This window comes from Homarus americanus, unplaced genomic scaffold, assembly GCF_018991925.1.
Source record: "Homarus americanus isolate GMGI-L3 unplaced genomic scaffold, GMGI_Hamer_2.0 scaffold48406, whole genome shotgun sequence".
In the NCBI taxonomy this organism is placed as follows: domain Eukaryota; kingdom Metazoa; phylum Arthropoda; class Malacostraca; order Decapoda; family Nephropidae; genus Homarus; species Homarus americanus.
The window spans coordinates 5,769,920-5,788,598 of record NW_024753828.1 but is presented as its reverse complement, the minus strand read 5'-3'; the positions used below and the strand labels follow the sequence as shown (position 1 = coordinate 5,788,598).

At 37.8% G+C, this 18,679-nt stretch overlaps 1 protein-coding gene and 1 long non-coding RNA gene across 4 annotated transcripts; one reads left to right on the top strand and one right to left on the bottom strand.

Moving 5' to 3' along the window:
- Nucleotides 1–4,718: 4,718 nt before the first annotated feature.
- Nucleotides 4,719–14,564, bottom strand: LOC121855455 (PXMP2/4 family protein 4-like). 3 transcript variants are annotated; one of them, XM_042350387.1, is made up of 4 exons: nucleotides 14,453–14,564; nucleotides 10,296–10,784; nucleotides 7,846–7,977; nucleotides 4,719–5,959 (listed from the first exon to the last, which is right to left on the bottom strand). In XM_042350387.1, the coding sequence occupies exons 2-4, from the start codon at nucleotides 10,554–10,556 to the stop codon at nucleotides 5,693–5,695; spliced, it is 660 nt and encodes a 219-aa protein (XP_042206321.1). In that variant the 5' UTR covers nucleotides 10,557–10,784; nucleotides 14,453–14,564; the 3' UTR covers nucleotides 4,719–5,692. The 3 variants fall into 3 exon arrangements, with proteins under 3 accessions (XP_042206321.1, XP_042206322.1, XP_042206325.1); XM_042350388.1 differs by having other exon boundaries at nucleotides 14,300–14,559; XM_042350391.1 differs by having other exon boundaries at nucleotides 10,296–10,568; nucleotides 14,453–14,541.
- A 2,717-nt stretch (nucleotides 14,565–17,281) lies between these two features.
- On the top strand, nucleotides 17,282–18,323 carry LOC121855466. Its single transcript, XR_006086797.1, has 2 exons — nucleotides 17,282–17,316; nucleotides 17,702–18,323. It is a non-coding gene; the product is annotated as an uncharacterized LOC121855466 (long non-coding RNA).
- The last annotated feature ends 356 nt before the right edge of the window (nucleotides 18,324–18,679 follow it).

The following is an 18,679-nucleotide window of genomic DNA, read 5'->3' as shown; positions in this document are numbered from 1 at the left end:
TTTACTATTCTATTTTTAGTTCCCTTGTCTCTTTCAGGTTCTTATCAGACCTTTTCTATTATCTCAGTAAAAAAAAAAACTAAATCTAGAAGTTCCCAAAATGATTCGACTATATTTTACATGGTACTTTCACTTTGTCTTATATATTTAGTCTTCTGGCTCAATATATTTCATTACATATTTCTATTTATGTTGGTAACACATTCTTTATTTACTTTTTTGTTTAACTTATTGTTTCAGGGGTTGGGAAATCATTTTAAGTTCAGTATTGTATATCAGTACATTACTCAACATATATTGTTTAAAAGACAATGAATGGGTATATTTAGCATGCATATGTGACCTTCCATATTTGATGTCCCTGAATACTATACAGTTTAGTGTATAGTAAACTCTACTTTGAATACCACTACCATCTGATTTATTTGTTTATCCTCCTTACTCTTGGTTAGCTTACTAGCCAATCATGCATTCCGTTCACTGTAAGTTTGTCTGGTCTCGGAGGCTTTCTTATGTCTTTAAACTACTGTACTTTGCATTTCTTTAGAGGGCTCGTACATACAACAGCCCCAGATTTCATTGTATTGAATATATTATATTAGAGTACAGCTTTCACAAGTCCTCTCATTTATTTTATTTTTTTTTGCATTACAGTTATTTGAAGGCCTATTGGTGCATTGCAACTAAGATAAAACACATTTCTGTTTAGTCCCTGGGATATACAATACTACAGGGGGTCCCCAACTTACGAACGCCCGCCTATACGGAGTTAAACTTGAAATTTACAGTATTTTATTTACCCGATGACTTATTTCTTACTTTCATTTCCTGTATTTTGTCAATCCATTCCTTCTTTTGTCTATAAATTAGGTGATTTTAGATGTATATAAGGGCTTAGGCTATGATCTAGTGGAATTTTAAACATTGTTCTGTAAGAACAGTATGTACATAGAATGTGTTCCAACTTACGTACAAATCCAACTTAAGAACATCCACAGGGGCGGAACCCCTTCTTAATCCGGGGACCCCCTGTACTAAAGAGAGAATGTCCAAAGGAGGGCCACCGAACTGGTGCCAGCACCTCAAGTACCAAGAGAAATTAAAATATTTTCAATTGCTTATTTTATACCGTAGAAAGGCAAGGAGTGATTTAATAGAAGTTTACAAGTTCTTCAAAAGACATTAATCAGTCAAATGAGCCTCTGGAGCTAGATGATGGCCACCCAACTAAGGGCCACAGCTTCAAGTTGTAGAAGGTATCAGTACAGAAAATGGTCAGAACTAACTTCTTTGCAGTAGGGGTTGTGAACTTTGGAATAACCTGCCAGTGAACATTGTAACAGTATTGAGTGTGAGCTCATATTAGACCAGACATGACCATCACTGGCATATACAGAAGTCAGTTACATTCATGAGCCCATGTATACTCAGTACCTGCCAGCAGTGCATACAGAAAACAGTGGCTAGTGTGATGCCCAGGGACGAAGATGAGTAGCAAGACAGTGAATGGAGTAGTCAGTGTTTTAATTCTGGCCATTCTGCATCATAGGTGTAAAGGTCTGTAAGAGTGTAAAACAAAATCATATATATTGTACATAATACACTTGTATTATTTTTTGGTGCGTGTGTACTGGGGTATATGAGAATAATTTTAATTTCATCATTAACGAGGCTTATTAAAAGATATCGATCTTAATTCACTCAAATTTAATACAGTATTTACATTACTACTATGTACAGTATTAGACTATATATAGTATATTATACATGCATACAAATAAGGCAGAGTGAAATATTTCCTACAGAATCCAAAAATTAACAGTGATCACTTCAGAGTTGGACACACACTGATAATAAAAGGACAGCAGAAGTGTCACTGTACAGTATACAGTAACTACAGGTAATTATTTTCCTGTTAACAATTAGTCCAGGGATTAATGCCTCACTTACATTAAAAGGTAAAATTGGCAATTTAAATGCCTGTATTACACATCAGTCATAAAATAAAAGCCCTATATGTGGTATAACTTGTTTTTTTAAATACATTTGTGTAAAATCGGTCAAGCTATCAAAAACTAACCCACGAGATTCAAATGTTTTTTAAATGCATTAGTTATTGTATGGCGTTTCTACAAATAAAGAATGAATAAAATTGACAGCCATTAGCTTATAACATTACCTCAGCAACTGTTAAATATGTTACTGTATTAATATATTACTTATAAAATAATAAAAATAATAAATACTCTATTGTATTTTCACTCACTGGCTACTTTACTTGCTACCATCTTAACTATGGTCTGGAAAACAAGCCAAGCTACAAATGACTTGTTACATATAGTTGGATAACATTCATACAACTGGAGATGTCAATATATTACAATTAAAGTTAACAAAACACCATATAGATAAGTTAAAAATATCTCCCATGGGAGATATCGATTATAAACAATCTCTCTTAATATTATTGTTACTGAATCACACTACTGTATGTTATAGAAGTACAGTACAGTATGAGTATCATTCAGAGACAGAAGCAGGCCAGCTCTACACCTTTTACTTATTAAAGACAATTATATCAACTCTTGCTGAAGAATTACAATCTGGCGTCAGCCAACTTAGTTTATAGGGTCTGCCTCACACATTTGTCTATTTCATATATTAACTGAGATATTAATCAACTTAATTGATAATACAAAGCTGAAGGTACTTTTCATGGTAAAGTACTATACAGTATTACCATTGTATTAATGCTGTAATGCACAAAGAAAATGGTTTAAGTGCTTACAGTTTAATCAAGGGCATTCTTCCTACCACTTCCTCAAACAAGTTCTCCGATTTCAATGAGTGTACAGTACAGTTATGTATTTTATCAAAATAAATTCCCTACACTATTACAAAGTTCTGTACTCTTGCTATGTGCATAAAGTAGCAATATTTGTCAACAAGTGTCCATAACTATCACAAGTACTACTGGTAAGCTCTCTTCTTCTTACAGCCACTTACCTAACATCCCGTAGTTAACAATGAAGCTGTAGTTACGTAGACAGGAAATTCAGTTGAAAACAAACCATATTTATAAACATGTTGGACTTTTCCTTATTACGTGCAGCTGCTTTTAATTTGGGAGTGGTATTCTATTAAAATTAAAGTACTGTATTACACTACAGTACAAATTTATCAATATTTTGTTTCAAATTGTAAATGATATTCACTTCTTTTAAAAATAAACAAATATGCTCCAGTAATAAAGATGATCAATAAACTATTGAATATATTAGATATATTGTATACTGTAATGTGTACAGTATTTGATGCCTTAAGCTTATGCCTCAGCATCACAAAATAAAACAAACTACCAACAGATGTGAGAGCTGGATATTATCCCATTACTTTACTGTACAGTACTGGTGGTACAGCAGTAATGCACATATTTCTCACCACTGTGTCCTTGGTTCCAGTCCTACCCTGGGACAAATGTGGGAAGGGTGCTATTCAATGTGACCTTACCAAACATCAAAGGTTTTCTCTGAGTATTCCAGTTTCATCCTGGACAATAAATATCATAGCAAATTAACAAAGAACAGATCAATTGCCCAAATGGCTAGTAAGCTGATAAATAAAAAAATAAATTGAGAGTAGGCTATTGTCCTGTGTAGCACAATCATCAAAAACTATAGGAATACCATTTGTAGAAATCTAACATGGAGAGGCAACCACTGAAGAAAACTTGAGGTAAAAAGATATAACTCCATTGACTCATTTCCTTCATAAGCTGGAATTGTTACAGCATAAGTAAACAATCTGAGTTTGATGTGGTATTGCAAGAAAAATTAAGTGCATTAATAGCTTCATGCTCTTATGGAAGACAAAGAGGAAGCAACGAACAGTGCTGGAATAAGATGTATCACTGAAGAGCACACCCAGGATGACCGAGTCATTATTTAAAGTCAAACACCTTACTCTTATATCCATTCAATATAGGGTAACTGACTCACCTGAGGGCCAAACCTGTTTGAATAAGGCTAGTGCTTAAAGGCAAACTGGAGAATGTATATATGGCCAAGCAAAAACAATCTTTTAAAAGTAAAATGGATTTACCTGGATTTGAGGAGTAGTATTCTTCCCTTTTATATGCTGCACAGTCATATAGCACCATGGCCAATGTGCAGTCAAAGAGAAAGATATTATTAAAACAGCTTTCTCATACTGAATATCCCGTTCTTTCATCATTAACATTCTCTTTGGTCCTCTTATACTGTTACTGCCACAGTAAGATAAGCTAGAAGAGAGAGAAAGAGAGGGATAACCATAATAAGATAAATTGGGCGAGAGAGAGACAGAGAGGGGATGAGATAAGAGATATAGTGTTGACAACGAATTTGCTGACCAATCTGCTGAGGTGTTTCAATACGAAAACATATGGCCCTCGCCTCCGGGCTGAGATTGCCCTCGAGGGTAGTCTGCTGATTTCTACAGGGCAGACAACACGTTGGTTCAGACCACTAGACCCTAAAACGTGAGTGATCGTGAAGTATTAGAATCTGCTAAGAAACTCTAAATAACTTTAATAAGTATATTTGTGTACTGCAATTTGATCATATTATACCAATTGTCTCCTGTATCACTAGTTATAACATGCGAGTTATATTTAAGATGTTAACAGGCTATGTACTGTATATTGATTGTATTTCATAATATGTGTCCTGAGATAACAGCATTTGTTATATGAGAAATGTTCTTTAACAGGTTTTGACCGAATTATATGGTACGCGTCAACGTTGAGGGTTTATTTCTCCAGCAACAAACCAATAACGCTCCTATGAGCGTTAACATATACCATCAACCATCCTCTTAAGAATCCTCTACAACAAATGACTCAGTCCACCAAACTTTGTTCAAGACAATAATGTGTCAGCACACTTTCACTTTAATAACTTTCTTATCTTACTTTTCAAATGACACTTTCATCTCATTCTTCTTTTTCATAAATTTACTCTTCCTCAATAGTACTCTGATCCAAATACAGACAATATTGCATGTGTTATTAATCTATACTGCCCTCATATCTGATTTATCTGTACCCAGTAAATTAAGGTTTCACACCCAGAAAAAGGTCTGAGCCAGCAGTGCACTCTTGACATTAAACTTCTTATAAATTTCACTTAATATTCCTACCTAAGATGGCTACCGAGATCTGAACCAATTCCTTTCCAAACAAACCTCTTTCAATCCTTGATTCTTTTTAATTACTGTAGTAATGTACCTGTACCACTCTCTCCACCCTTCAAACTAGTAACATACTGGGACTGCCCTTCTCATTACAACAGGAGACTAACTCTCTACTCTTATTCTTCTTCTGTTACACACTTTACCTAAATAACTTGACTCTGTATTTAAAATATTCTGACTTGGCTAACAAAGCATCACTTACATACATCAGCTGTGATTAAATGCATTCTCTACCAACATGGACTAACCATAAGACATTTTTATCCCTTCTCACTCCCATCACACACAGCTCCGCCCATCAACACAAAATATACATGGCAATATGATTTATCAAAAACATACACTCACACCTTTCTCACACACTACATATACTCTGCTTCCTTTATACAAACTGTCAGTAGCTTTTCAATTGTTTCCCAAGCTCATTGTAACTGACTAAATCTGAAGTTTATTTCCACTGTCACAAAATATCTTTAGTATCATCCCCATCCCACTTCCTGTGAGAACTACTGGCAGGTGCAGAATCACCTACAGGATTTTGTTTAACATTACTGACGTTAGTGTTCTTCCGTAAAAATACAGGAAGAGATTCTTGATCCAGATGATGCATGTATGAGAGGAAAATTGTCCACAGGAAAGATGCCATAGAGACAACAACAACACGATTCTTCTCTGCCACATATGCAAAGTTGATTGTCTGTACCACTGGCCAGAAGCATACCCCAACCTGAGTGAGAGAACAACCAGAAGAGTCAATGACTGTGGTTCACTAAGATTGAGTCTGCCATAATAACAAAGTGTTAAAACAATTGCCCATTGTCTAAATGTGGGTCCAACCATTAATACCTTCATACACATTCTCTTGGCAAGAATGGTTTTCATCCCATATCTTAATACACTGTAGTACTGTACAGTATTTATAATAAAATACGTATGCCAACAGTTCACAGATGATTCAAAAGCTAAATTTCCTCTCACATGCATACAGTACTTTAAATACCAAAGATTTTCAACCCTACACATTTCATAAAAATTAATCAAACAATTTCTCCATATTAACGCCTAACTCTTACAGGACAATATACTTCAAATATACTAAGCTAAACAATCCTAGAGTTTTCTTGAGGCTGTCTCAAAGAAATAAAAATAAATCATGTACTGTACTATACAGTATAAAATAATACAGTATCCAGACAGTATACAAACAATATTTACAATAAAGCAATGGAAAATCTTTGAGTGCTGTACAGTATGTACTTTAATAAATGTGGATTTTTTTAACACCAAAATTTCCAGTTCCTGAAACATATCTAGAAAAATACACTGACAATTTCTGAATCATTTTCCACTTAGCTGAGTGATATCATTCTAATTTGGAAAGGTCAGTTTACATAGACAGTCATAAAATACACTATACTGTACTCATTTAACTGCAAATTTAACAGCTTTCTTCTATGCCTTGGCCTAGAATAAAAGGAACAGACAGCTGACCTACCTGTGCAAACAACATCCAGAAGAGGTTCAGTATTGGATTCAGTCTATCTTACCTGTTTGTCTCTCAGTCTTTCTGATAATATATACTGCATCTGGTAACTGTACTGCATTTGTTCTCCACCAGCTTACAGTTCAATGTCAGACTGGGGGTCACTAATGCTAAGGGGGAATACTCAACTCTAATCTTAATTTCTAAGGGTCGCTGCCACCAGACCCCCTCTGGACAGCATGTAGCTCGTTAGGTAGCATGCAGAGTGGACTAGGCATTGGGTTAGATTTTCCATTAACCAGATCGATAAGGGGAAAGAAGGGTGAAACCATAACATGTCTTAATTAATTTATTCCTTATAAAGCATACTGGTAAAAAACATACAAATGAATTGGTCTTCCTAAGAAGAACAACAAAAATGTTGGTTACCCAGATAAGCACCAGACGTCTTACATTAATGGCGTGTCATCCACATACTTATTGCATAACAATCTGTGACCACCTTACCTCGGTCATTCCTTCTTACACTACCCCTTAACACATCAGACTGCTCCACCTGTATGGAATATAGCACCGTCGGCAGATTCAGGTACATTCAGGAGCTGGTGCATGCCCAGTATTTGCCAACAGTGCGTGACAGAGACGTGACTGATCACCCGGGCGGCTAGCGAGCCGATCTTTTGGTGAAGAATATAAATGAAAAGAGACGTGACCAATCGCCCAAGTGGCTAACAAGCCGATCAGTGGCGAAGAGGATAAAAAAAAAAATAATAAAAATAATGGGGGTGGGTGGAGGGGTCGGGTCCACCCTTTTTTTTTGTGTGGGGGAGGGAGGGAACTCTAAGCCGCCCCCGATTTTTTTTAACCTGGCCAATATCATGGGCACTTTGAGGCCATTTTGAAACCATGTGCACTTGATATTAGGAAATATTCTGAAGTCAATAGTAAATACTTTTTACTATACAAAAATGCCTGAGTACAATACTATATTAAATAAAAAGTACTGTATTGACATTTTCTGGTGAAAAGAGGGGGCGTCCAGACACCACCCCCCCCCCCCCCCCCTGGATCCACCCTTGAACATGGTATAATAATTCAAACTGTGGTGAAAGTAGGCAAGATAAAAATACCTTCCAGGTTGGTATGAGTTTTTCCCTCCATTCCTGTACACATTCAGCCCATGGGAGCCCCTCCAGCAAGGTGATGCCCAGGTAGAACTGTGTTTGAGCCGCAGGTGCAAAGAGAATCTGCTCCAAGCCAGCCTAAAACAATGAAATACTGTACAGTAATTACTTCACAACAACACATTTACCATCTCTCCATTTATCTTCACAATCAGAAAATGTAAAAGTGACAGGAAATTCCTAAAAGTTAATAAAGTATGATAAAAATGTATTTGAGTATGATAGACCACACTAACTCTGCCATGATAAATTATACAGGTAACTAGTTTTCTATTTTATAATGAACATAACAAGTACTATACTGTACAAGATTTCACAATCACAATCCACAACAAAGCTATATCCTGAGAAAAGCCTTAAACATTAATCATTCAAGCAACTGGACTTACAATGGTCTGTACTGAACAGGGATTCTATTACCAACTATCATATCTCTCACACTACTTTACCGTATGTTGGTACAGTACAGCTCCACTTATCTGTACTGTACTTAATTCATGTATAAATACTCCCAAATAATGTCATACAGTACTTATTTCTGGCCTCCTTCAATATTGTAACACCATCAGTATCATTTACAGTATCCTACTTTCATACACACATACAATTCTTTGTAACTTGTCTTTTTCTGATGCACTCTGATTACACCAATTGCTCAATAAATTTTAACTAAAACAAATTCTCTGAATACCAACTACTGTACTCTCAATATAATACTGTATAGTATTTTTTCCCTGTATATATTAGTAGTGTAGGAAGATTAAGAGATCAGTCCATCTAAAATAATACTGTGCATAATATCAGTCCTGTGTCAAGCACATGGTGGCATTGTGTTGGTAAGAGCGGGAAGGAAACTAAATACCAGGGTTGGATCAAATACTGATTTTTAGCGGTCAAATACAAATACTTGTGACATTATGATGCAAAAATACAAATACAAATACATGTACTGTACAAATACTTTTATTCCTTAATTCAAAAATACAAATACTTCTGAAATTAAGATGTAAAAATACAAATACAAATACTTTTATTTCCAAGTTCAAAAATACAAACCCAATACCTACATATCAGAATTACATTTTATCATCATTAATGCCCGGAAGATTTCTGGGCTCAACTTAGCTCGCTCAGGAGTGTAAAAATTACCAGAATGTTCAGCGTTACTGCTTGCAGAAAACAATAGCAGTAATAAAAATAAACAAAATTACAAAATTACAAAATAAAAAAAATTCAAGTGTTTTCGTCCTCACAAATTGTCTGTAAGTAGCAATGCAAAATATCAAATTTTCCTTTGTTTATGGAAGAGGCAAAAGGCAGTAGCCTTGTAGTGGATTTATCCCCAACAAACGCTGTTTGTCGCTGAGTAGCCGACCCCGCGAATTCCCCAGTGTATGCCTCGTGGTCTAGGTCAACCAGCGCCGCCTTACATGACGGAGGTCAACTATTAAGCCACGCCTACCTCCGCTATATAAGACCTGACCTCGAGGTAACCTACCTCTCTCTTCCTTTTCTAGCTACAGCCGCAGCAAGCAACACCACCTCCTCCGCTGCTGCCTGGCGGCCCTCGCTCCCGCCGGCGAGCATGGCGACCCACAAGCTGTCCTCCTCTGAGCACCCTCACCAACCAGCTCTCTCTACTCAACGCTTGTAACCATGCTGCCTTCCCAACACCAAGCTGTATTGTACATCCAATACAATATGTATACAGAGAGCACATTGTGAGTTTCCTTTCTCCATCCCATCCTGAGTGTGAACCCAAACATTCCGTACCCCACAGCCTTAAACTAGCCTACTGCCTGTAACACTAATAAGTGTCAAAATACAAATACAAAATACTTTTTCTTCTGGATGCCAAAATACAATTACAAATACATTGAAAATGTATTTAAATACAATTAAAATACAAATACAATTGTATTTGATCCACCCCTGCTAAATACTGTACTGTTGGGTTTTCATTCAAAGTGTAATACCTGTACAGTACTTGTTCCATTCAATAACTATGCAATTTTACAATAAACAGGACTCAAAACTAACATTCTAAGTGAATTTCCAATTCATTATGTAGTACTTTTGGTAGTCCAGGAAAACATTTTTATCACATTGCAGGGATGATGAAAGAAGTCTATAATAGTGGACAGGTTTTACATGCATTAGTTTGGTATTCAGAGGTTTTACTATTCAGTACAGCACTGTACTTTTGTTTTCTATAAACCACTTGGAGTATTCTATTGAGGACTCATTTCTCACAAACAATTAGCAATGTGAGTAAACAAATAATTACAGCATAACATTCTATTCAAACTTTCTGCATTCTTAGTTATTGAGGTATTGTAATGTGATTCATACATCATTCTTTCATTGGATGTTTATACTATGGTAAAAATGCTCACCTTCATGACAGCATGCCTGAGAGTGTTGCCTCTGATGATCTTACTGGCCAGCTTCACCCACACATACACTGTTGGGGCTGTGCCAAATGTCCCAAAAATGAGATATCTTAGAGATTCTATTGGGTCGTACCTATCTCGAGTTTTATCAAGGGATTGCTGCACCACGTTGGATGTTGGCCACAACACAGAGTAGGTCACCATCCCACGCAATACAGGGTATTGCTCTCCTACTTTTCTGATGACCTTTAATAGTTTTGCCATTGTATCAAATCTCTATGAGAACACTTCCTCAATTACAAGAACCCCTTTGTTGATGAAGTTAATATATTTACAAAGGAAAGCAAGAAAAATAAGGAAGAATTTTTATAAAGATTTTGAAAATTCACATTGAGTGATTATAAGCAATGAAATCATATGCAGTCTTTAATGTTCTACGGAACATCTTTTCTTTCACAGTCCATGGAAGAATTGTGAAAGTCTCACTTTTCCCTGGAAAATATTAACAAGATGAGACAAGAACACTACAGAAGCCAAATACTGTACAGCACACAGGCACAAAGTTCAGGAGTGATTGGTCAACTGTGCCACAGTCCAGATGGGCCCCAAGGTCCATCCATTCCTAATGAGCCTCAGTCCTAATAGTTAGGTTAGGTAAGGCTGGGTGCTGTTAGGATTGGGGCCCATATGAACTGCAATCAGTTTGGGGGGGAAGATGTGTAAAATAGTAATCCCCAACTACAGAAAGACTTATCATTTAAATATTCAGGGCAAACAAATACTAGCATGCCTATACTGTAATTCCTACTGTGTTTATTTCTTTATTGGCAATATAAAAAACTGGAGTGCCCTTGTGGACATGAAATGCTTTAATAACATATATTTTACCCAATAGTACGGAACCAATCCATAAAATCTAGAACTGCGGGTGAAAATTCAATACTATACACATACTCTAATCCCGTGTTTTTTTGCGTTATATATATATATATATATATATATATATATATATATATATATATATATATATATATATATATATATATATATATATATATATATATATATATATATATATATATATATATATATATATTCTTCCACAAAAATATTACCGGATATATTAAGTTGGGTTCCAAACTATCCTAGCCTGAGTCTAGAGCCTAGGTGCCGTGTCTATAGAAGCCACTCCAGTCACAAGATCTTGATGTAGATTCACAAGTACAGGAACACTACTGGACTATACTGTAGTACTATACTTAATTTGGGTTTCTGAAATTCTGGCAGTTTTCAATTAAGTATGAATTGCTCGGATATAAGAGGCATTGGAGATCAACCAATAATGTACACATAAACAAGTTAAGATATGTACAGTATTGTAAATACAGTATATGGTGTACTGTACCTGTATGAGGAGAGAACATAAGAAAAGACCACCTCAGTTACCAAGAGAGATTAGAACACCTGCAACAGCCTAGCTTATACTGTAGACAGGCAAGGGGTGATTTACAAACATTTCAGAGGACATTACTCAAAGAGTGTATATACCTGGAGCTGGTGGACGCCCGCCCCACAAGGAGTCGCAGCTCAAGGTTGAAGAAGCCACAAGTTCAGAAAACTATGAGGGTAAACTTTTTTGGAGTGAGAGTTGTGAACTCTTGGAACAATCTGCCAGAGAGTGTTGTGACGGCACCGAGTGTGAGCTCTTTCAAGACCAGACTTGACCAACACTGGAGCAGGTTCAAGTACATTCAGGAGTCAGTGCACGTCCAGTACAGTACTTGGCTACAGTGTGTAACAGAGACGTGACCAACCTACCAAGCGGCTAACAAGCAGATCAGTGGAGAAGAGGAAAAAAGTAAAAGTATAAGAAGTAACTGAAAGAGGCAACATTTACTAGAACCTGACCTAACCAGCCAAATAAACCTACCTAACCTTACCTAACTTCCTAGCCCCCAGACCCTCCCACCATCATTGTGTAATTTTATGTTTTTTGTGGATGTGAGAGTACGCTTCAAATGAGCGAATCAGCTGTACACGAACAAGCAGATGACAACACACACTGACTCGGCATATTTTTCAAAGAAGTATTTCCGGTAAATAATTAATTTCTTCACGTACAAAGCACATAGACGTCATTTTGGTGTCCTGTGATTAGTTCTCACAATTTTCCTCGTCCTTCATGCCCTGCCCACTGCAGGTGATTTATGATCACAGAGAAAAAATAGAAAATATCTATAATTAAAAAAAGGTGTTGCCTCTTTTAAAATACATACTATAATAGTAAGCTCATGTGGAAAAAAAATGAACGAAATCAAATAATTGCTTCTGGTGGTACAGTACCAGTTTCCTTATAAATTACAATTATTTCGGTAATTATTAACAACTGACCTGCCGCCAATTTTTCATAGAAAACAAATTTAAAAATGCTTCAATTTCACTGTGTTTGTGGACAGTTGTAGTTTTGGCAAATGTGCTAAAAAGTGGTTATTTCTAAATTAAACCTAACCTCAGTTGATAAGAAAACAAGTGGCAAAAGTGTTATTAGAAGAGCTCACCAACCTAACCAAAGAAACTTAAATAACCTTAACTAACTTCCTAGCTGTGAGGCCCCAGCATATTAAACAGAAAGAACTTACGATGACATGGTATAATTTTATGTTTTTTTTTTGGACGTGAGAGCAGCCACCCGGACAATATGGCTCATAAACATACACTGGCGACTGGAGTAAATCAGAAATGATTGGCCGTGTACCATCTCATCACCGCCAAGAAAGACAAAGTGGTGTGCCCAGTTACCGGTATTATTTTACTTTCGGAGATAGTGAGCCCGAGAGATATAAACTACTGAAACATTTAGAACTCCCTTTTCTGAGCATTTTGAACCCCATATATATACCAGGCAGAAATGGATAAAAGCGACAATTTAATTGATTTTACATAGTTTTCAAGTCATCATCTGTGAGGAGATGTTAACGGCGTATCACGCATGCGCAATATTGACTGACGTCATCCAGTCGTGACCAATGATGTTTCGATATTCTCATGCAAATTTTTTCGACCAATCACATTTCATTGACCAGTCTCACAATGGCTGTGGTGGAGGTTGGTTGTCATTTGTGGTCCTCCGATTATTTTAAGATTATTGCTGAGTTTTACAAGAAAGACGATCATTCTATCCAATTCTTACATATCCCTGGTCCTTTCACTTCTAACTAAGGTATTGTACTTTGGGACATGGCGTGCCCCAAGGTTTTCAACTATTGAAACATTTAGTTTAGTTTAAGCTAGGCCAACCAGGGGTCCGGGGAGGGAGCCCCTGGCTAGGGGGTTAGGTTAGGTTTTGCTTGGTTAGATGACTTGTTTTCTCCCCCACCCAAAAATCCCATTTCTCAGGCTCTCCCCCATTATTGTTTGGGGGGGGGGGCCAAAAACAAGCAATTTCCACCAAAAAATGAAGGTCAGATTCGTTTAAAACACACCAAAATACACTGTAAAAATATATTGGTCAACCCCAAGGGACTCATGTCAGATCAGTAGTGAAGAGAATTAAAGTAAAAAGTAATTATTTAGCAAAGGAACCACTTTCCCTCCAAAAGATTATCATATCAGTACTCACTATTGAAAATATCGTAAAAATATAAACATCAAAACAAATAACGCGTTGCCGAATCAGTCGTCAATAATAGCCACTATTTCTTAATGTAAACTAGTAGGAATAAATGGCTCTGGTCATTTAGTCTATTAACAGAGACATTAGGCAAAATCATCGGTAATTTTTTACAAGTGGACAGCCATGAATTTTTTGTTGAGCAAAGCCTAATCTAACCTAACCTAAAATTACATTGATTGCCAAGAAAAAAAATCACGAGGTTCGTTGGTTGTCTACTTGTAAAAAAAATAACAAAACATCATAATATTTTGGTATATACAGTCCTATACTTAGCACAGGTATACAAACAGCAGTAAGTCAACCAATGTTAGCCAGAGACATGTTGAAAACTTACATAGATACCAGGAACAAATAAATACATAGTCAACTGCTTACACCCTGAAACCAAGTTAACACTAGCGTATTTTTTTGTTTTAAGTGGGGTTGTAGTAACTCCAGCAGATAACAATACAACAATAAACAGTAACACGACACTTTTTTTTAATACTTTAGTTGTTGCTTGATGTGGACAAAGTATTATCTGGAGTGGACCATTACACCAGCCCACCTTACCCAGCACGCCACTACTGTATGACGCAAGCGCCCATTATCAGTTGCATAATGAACACTGAAAACAGAAACTCAGGGAAATCAGTAAAACTAGCTTTATCTAATATTTTTTTCTACCATTTTAACTACTAACAAAAATAAGCTTTCCTAGTGTATTTTGTGTTGTTTCAATAGAATCTGACCTTCATTTCTGGTCAGAAATGAGTAACTGATCTTTTTAATTGTTTTGTTTGTTCTTACTTGTATGCTTTTCATCCTTTTCACCACTGATCGGCTCGTTAGCCGCTTGGGCGATTGGTCACGTCTCTGTTACACACTGTTGACAGGTATTGGGCATGCTCTGGCCCCTGAATTTATGTTCTGAACCTGCTCCAGTGCTTGTCAAGTCTGGTCTTGAAACAGCTCATACTCAGTGTCGTCACAACACTGTCAGATTGTTCCAAGAGTTCACAGCTCTCACTCAGAAAAAGTTACCCCTCACAGATTTTTTTGTTTAGATTTCCCCCGAGTTGGCTAGTTTATTGGGCACCCCCTTACATCCTGTGCAAGGTGCAGCACAGAAGCGTTTACAGCGCCCATCTGGGAAGCATGCTAAGTTCGTGCTTGTCTTTATGACTCAAGCATTAAGGGCGTAAAAGCCTGAAGGGTCATGGGTTTTATCAGCAAGTTACATAAAGTGACAGAATGGTGAGTGTGTGAGGGAAAATTCCCGGTACAATTTATCTGTTTATGGCAAAGTGTGGCAGGTCCCTAATAATGTCAAGTGTCAGGCCTGTCACTGGGAGGAGGGATATCTGGTCAGGGAGGGAAGAGGTGTTGGTAACGGCTGGGGACCTGTAGGAGGAGGTCATAGGGCAAGTGAGGGTGTAGTGAGAGAGGGTGTGAGAGTCTGGTTAACCACAAAGTTTACAAACAGTGTGGCCAGGCTCAGGGTTGCCATTGTATTAGGCGTGGCGAAGTACAGTGGGGGTGGAGGTGATATGGTGTGGTGGGACAGGTACAGTAGGGGTGGAGGGAGGTACACAGGCATTGACAATATTGAGGGACATACCTTTTAGTGTGATTGTGATGGCATGTGTGTCGACACGCCGGTGGGGTTCGGGTAGCCGGGGGTGGTGTCCTCAGGTCCAATAGACCTGGTGGAGACAGCACAGACACAGGAGTGGGCGCGGCTTGCGGTGGGTGGACAGATTGAGGCACCACGTGTCTTGAAGACCTCACAGTTTTCTCGGCTTGCAGCTTCTTCAACCTTTAGCTGTGACCCCTTGTGGGGCGAGCGTTCATCAGCTCGTCTGTAGTATAAGCTAGGCAATTTCAGGCTCTCTAATCTCTCAGGGTAGCTGAGGTACCGTAGTGCTGTACTGACCACGGTCGTACACGTTAGTTAACGTAAAATCAGAAGATTCATATTGCGCTCAACAGCCCATAAAACATGTAGCTATAACTTCTTTATTGAGTCCCCCAGTTGAGACGCACCTAGCTTCAGGACGCCTATGTCCTCCATTTTCTGTCAAGTAGTACCTCCGAGACTCTGATATTTCTTAATACCTCATATCGTGTTCAGAGATTTGAAATTAAGAGAACTCAATTGTTTTGCGTCAAATTAGATATGTCTGATTACAGATGAAACATTCAAGATCCCTTGTGAGTGATGTTGAAAGCTTCAACTGTATTTACTGTTTGTGAAACTTGCTGATAAGTCAGTGTAGAGTCTACCAGTAGAAGTGACGAAGCCCTAACATCGCCCACAGGGACGCTCTGAGTGCCAAACTGATACTGAAGTTAGATAATTTTGATTCCCAATCATCAGAGAAAGTGATGTTTGTATTGAAATTTTAGAAAGTAATTAATCTCCTGAAAAGAATATGTTAGTCTTCTTATCTCCAAGATCTAAGGGCAAAATCTCAAAAGGCCCTTTTCTGTATTTCTGCTGAGGTCGAAAGAAAGACGTTACCAGTTTGTGTGTTTAACGTCCATTTCAATATTGCCTGGCAAGCTCAACCTCTGATTCAATATCACGAAGTGTAAGAGGATGCACCTGGGGTGTACCAACGGTAAGGAAGCGTATCACATGTCCCAACGGGATGAAGAAACTGCACTATTTGAGACTGAATGTGAGAAGGACCTAGGTGTGTATGTTGACAATGAGCTGAAGTTCTCGGGCCATTGCGAGAAAAAGGTAAATCAGGCAAATAAATTATTGGGTCTTATAAGAAGGCCGTTCAGATATCTAGGCGGTCCTTCCCTCGTAACGATCTTCAAGAGTGAAATGCTTCCCCATCTGGTCCCCGAGATATGCTAGGGACTGTCAGTTGGTTAAAATGTTCGAAGGAGGGCCACCAGACTGGTGCCTGCACTTCGGCACCCCAGCTACCCTGAGAGATTGGAACGCCTGAACTTGCCTAGCTTATACTACAGACAGGCAAGGGGAGACCTAATTGAGGTGTATAAGCATGTCAAGGGGCACTACTCAGTCGAGTGTCCTTACGTGGAGCTGGTGGACGCTCGCCCCACAAGGGGTCACAGCTCAAGATTGAAGAAGCCGCAAGTCCAGAAAACTGTGAGGGCAAACTTTTTCGGAGTGAGAGTTGTGAACTCTTGGTACAATCTACCAGAAAGTGTTGTGACGGCACCGAGTGTGAGCTCTTTCAAGACAAGACTTGACCAACACTGGAGCAGGTTCAGGTTCATTCAGGAGCCGGTGCATGCCCAGTACTTGCCAACAGTGCGTAACAGAGACGTGACCGATCACCCAAACGGCTAACGACCCGATCATTTGGTGAAGAGGATAAAAGAATAGACGTAAGAAATTCATCTGACCCATGACACCAATTTTCATAGCCAAATGTACAGCAACCGATTTAAATAAAATTTATGTCAATGCATGAATTGCCCTTTTTGGCATGCCTGAGTTGCCAGTTAGCCCGTATATAATCATGTGCACGAGGAAGCGTGACACTCATGTGACGTCCTTCCTCGTCTCTAAGGTGTCTCATGCCCGCCATATTAAGTCGGTTTAACCCAGTTGAATTTTGTGAATATCAGTGTCATGTTTTAACAGTGAAATCCTCATGTGCCATATAAGGATTAACGTAACATAAATATCGTCTGTGCCAATGCCAGACATATGATTGTGTGTAATTGAGTTTAGACTTTTAAGACTCTTGTGACGTCCCTCATCTCTCAGGCACTGTGTTCTTGCTGAATACCCGCAACTACGGGGGATCAGTAGCTGCCCACCAGCGAGGTGTCCCAAGGAGGATGTTTCCAATTCAGCAGGATATATCAGAGAGTGACGCGTGGGAGATGAGTTTTCTAGCCGTGCGTCAGAGTTCAACCGATGCTAATAGCACGCAACATTTGTTGTAAACACAAGTGAATGACCCTGGTGTACTAAAATCAGTTATATGTGCAAAGTAATATTGTACATGATTGGGGATAATTAGCAAATATAATTGTCCCAAGTTGAGTATTGAGACCATAAATATTGATATTACCTGTATTAAAGTTTATGTGCATTGTGAGTAAACCATCAATGTATACTCCCAACCAAGTCCTGGTACGGGTTCCATGTTGTCCATTCCAAAATAACATGTTTTAATTAATGTAGTAATATCTGTGCTATTGACAAGTGTGTAAAATAACCATCTTTATTTTCAAAGAAATAATATAACAGCTGTTTGGTGTTGTAACAAAGAATTGAAGATCTATTTTGTTACTTATAAAGTAAGAGCTAATGGTCCATTCTTGTCTGAGTGTGTATAAATTGTCATCTTATTCACTTCTGATTTCAATAAATATTTAGTAAATTGTGGGTATCACCGCTATTTTCCTTCTAATAATTGCTTCTCAGATAATAATTACTTTTATTTTCCTAGACCAGTTTTTTTTACAGCAAATGCTTAGTTTCCGAGTTATAGCAGATTTAAATACGAGCACCATAAGCCACGTACCTAGCGAAGTTGCAGCCGTGTTTTATATGATTAGGCTGTGGTACATTAGAATTCTTATCCGGGTACTCGGATATAGTATCAGTAAAAACACGAAAACCAAACATTTGCATATTGAAATGAAAAGAAAAACTTATCTAAAAAAAATTGGTAATCCTGGAGGAGATACAGGTAACACCAGAATCCATAAATCCTATGGAAATTTTTTGCAGCCC

Coding starts and splice junctions, on each gene's coding strand:
- LOC121855455 (XM_042350387.1), bottom strand. CDS start 10,556: ATGGCAAAACTATTAAAGGTCATCAGAAAAGTAGGAGAGCAATACCCT. Junction 7,978..10,295: donor TCAGGCATGCTGTCATGAAG/GTGAGCATTTTT, acceptor TCATTGTTTTAG/GCTGGCTTGGAGCAGATTCT. Junction 5,960..7,845: donor AACTCATACCAACCTGGAAG/GTATTTTTATCT, acceptor TCTCTCACTCAG/GTTGGGGTATGCTTCTGGCC.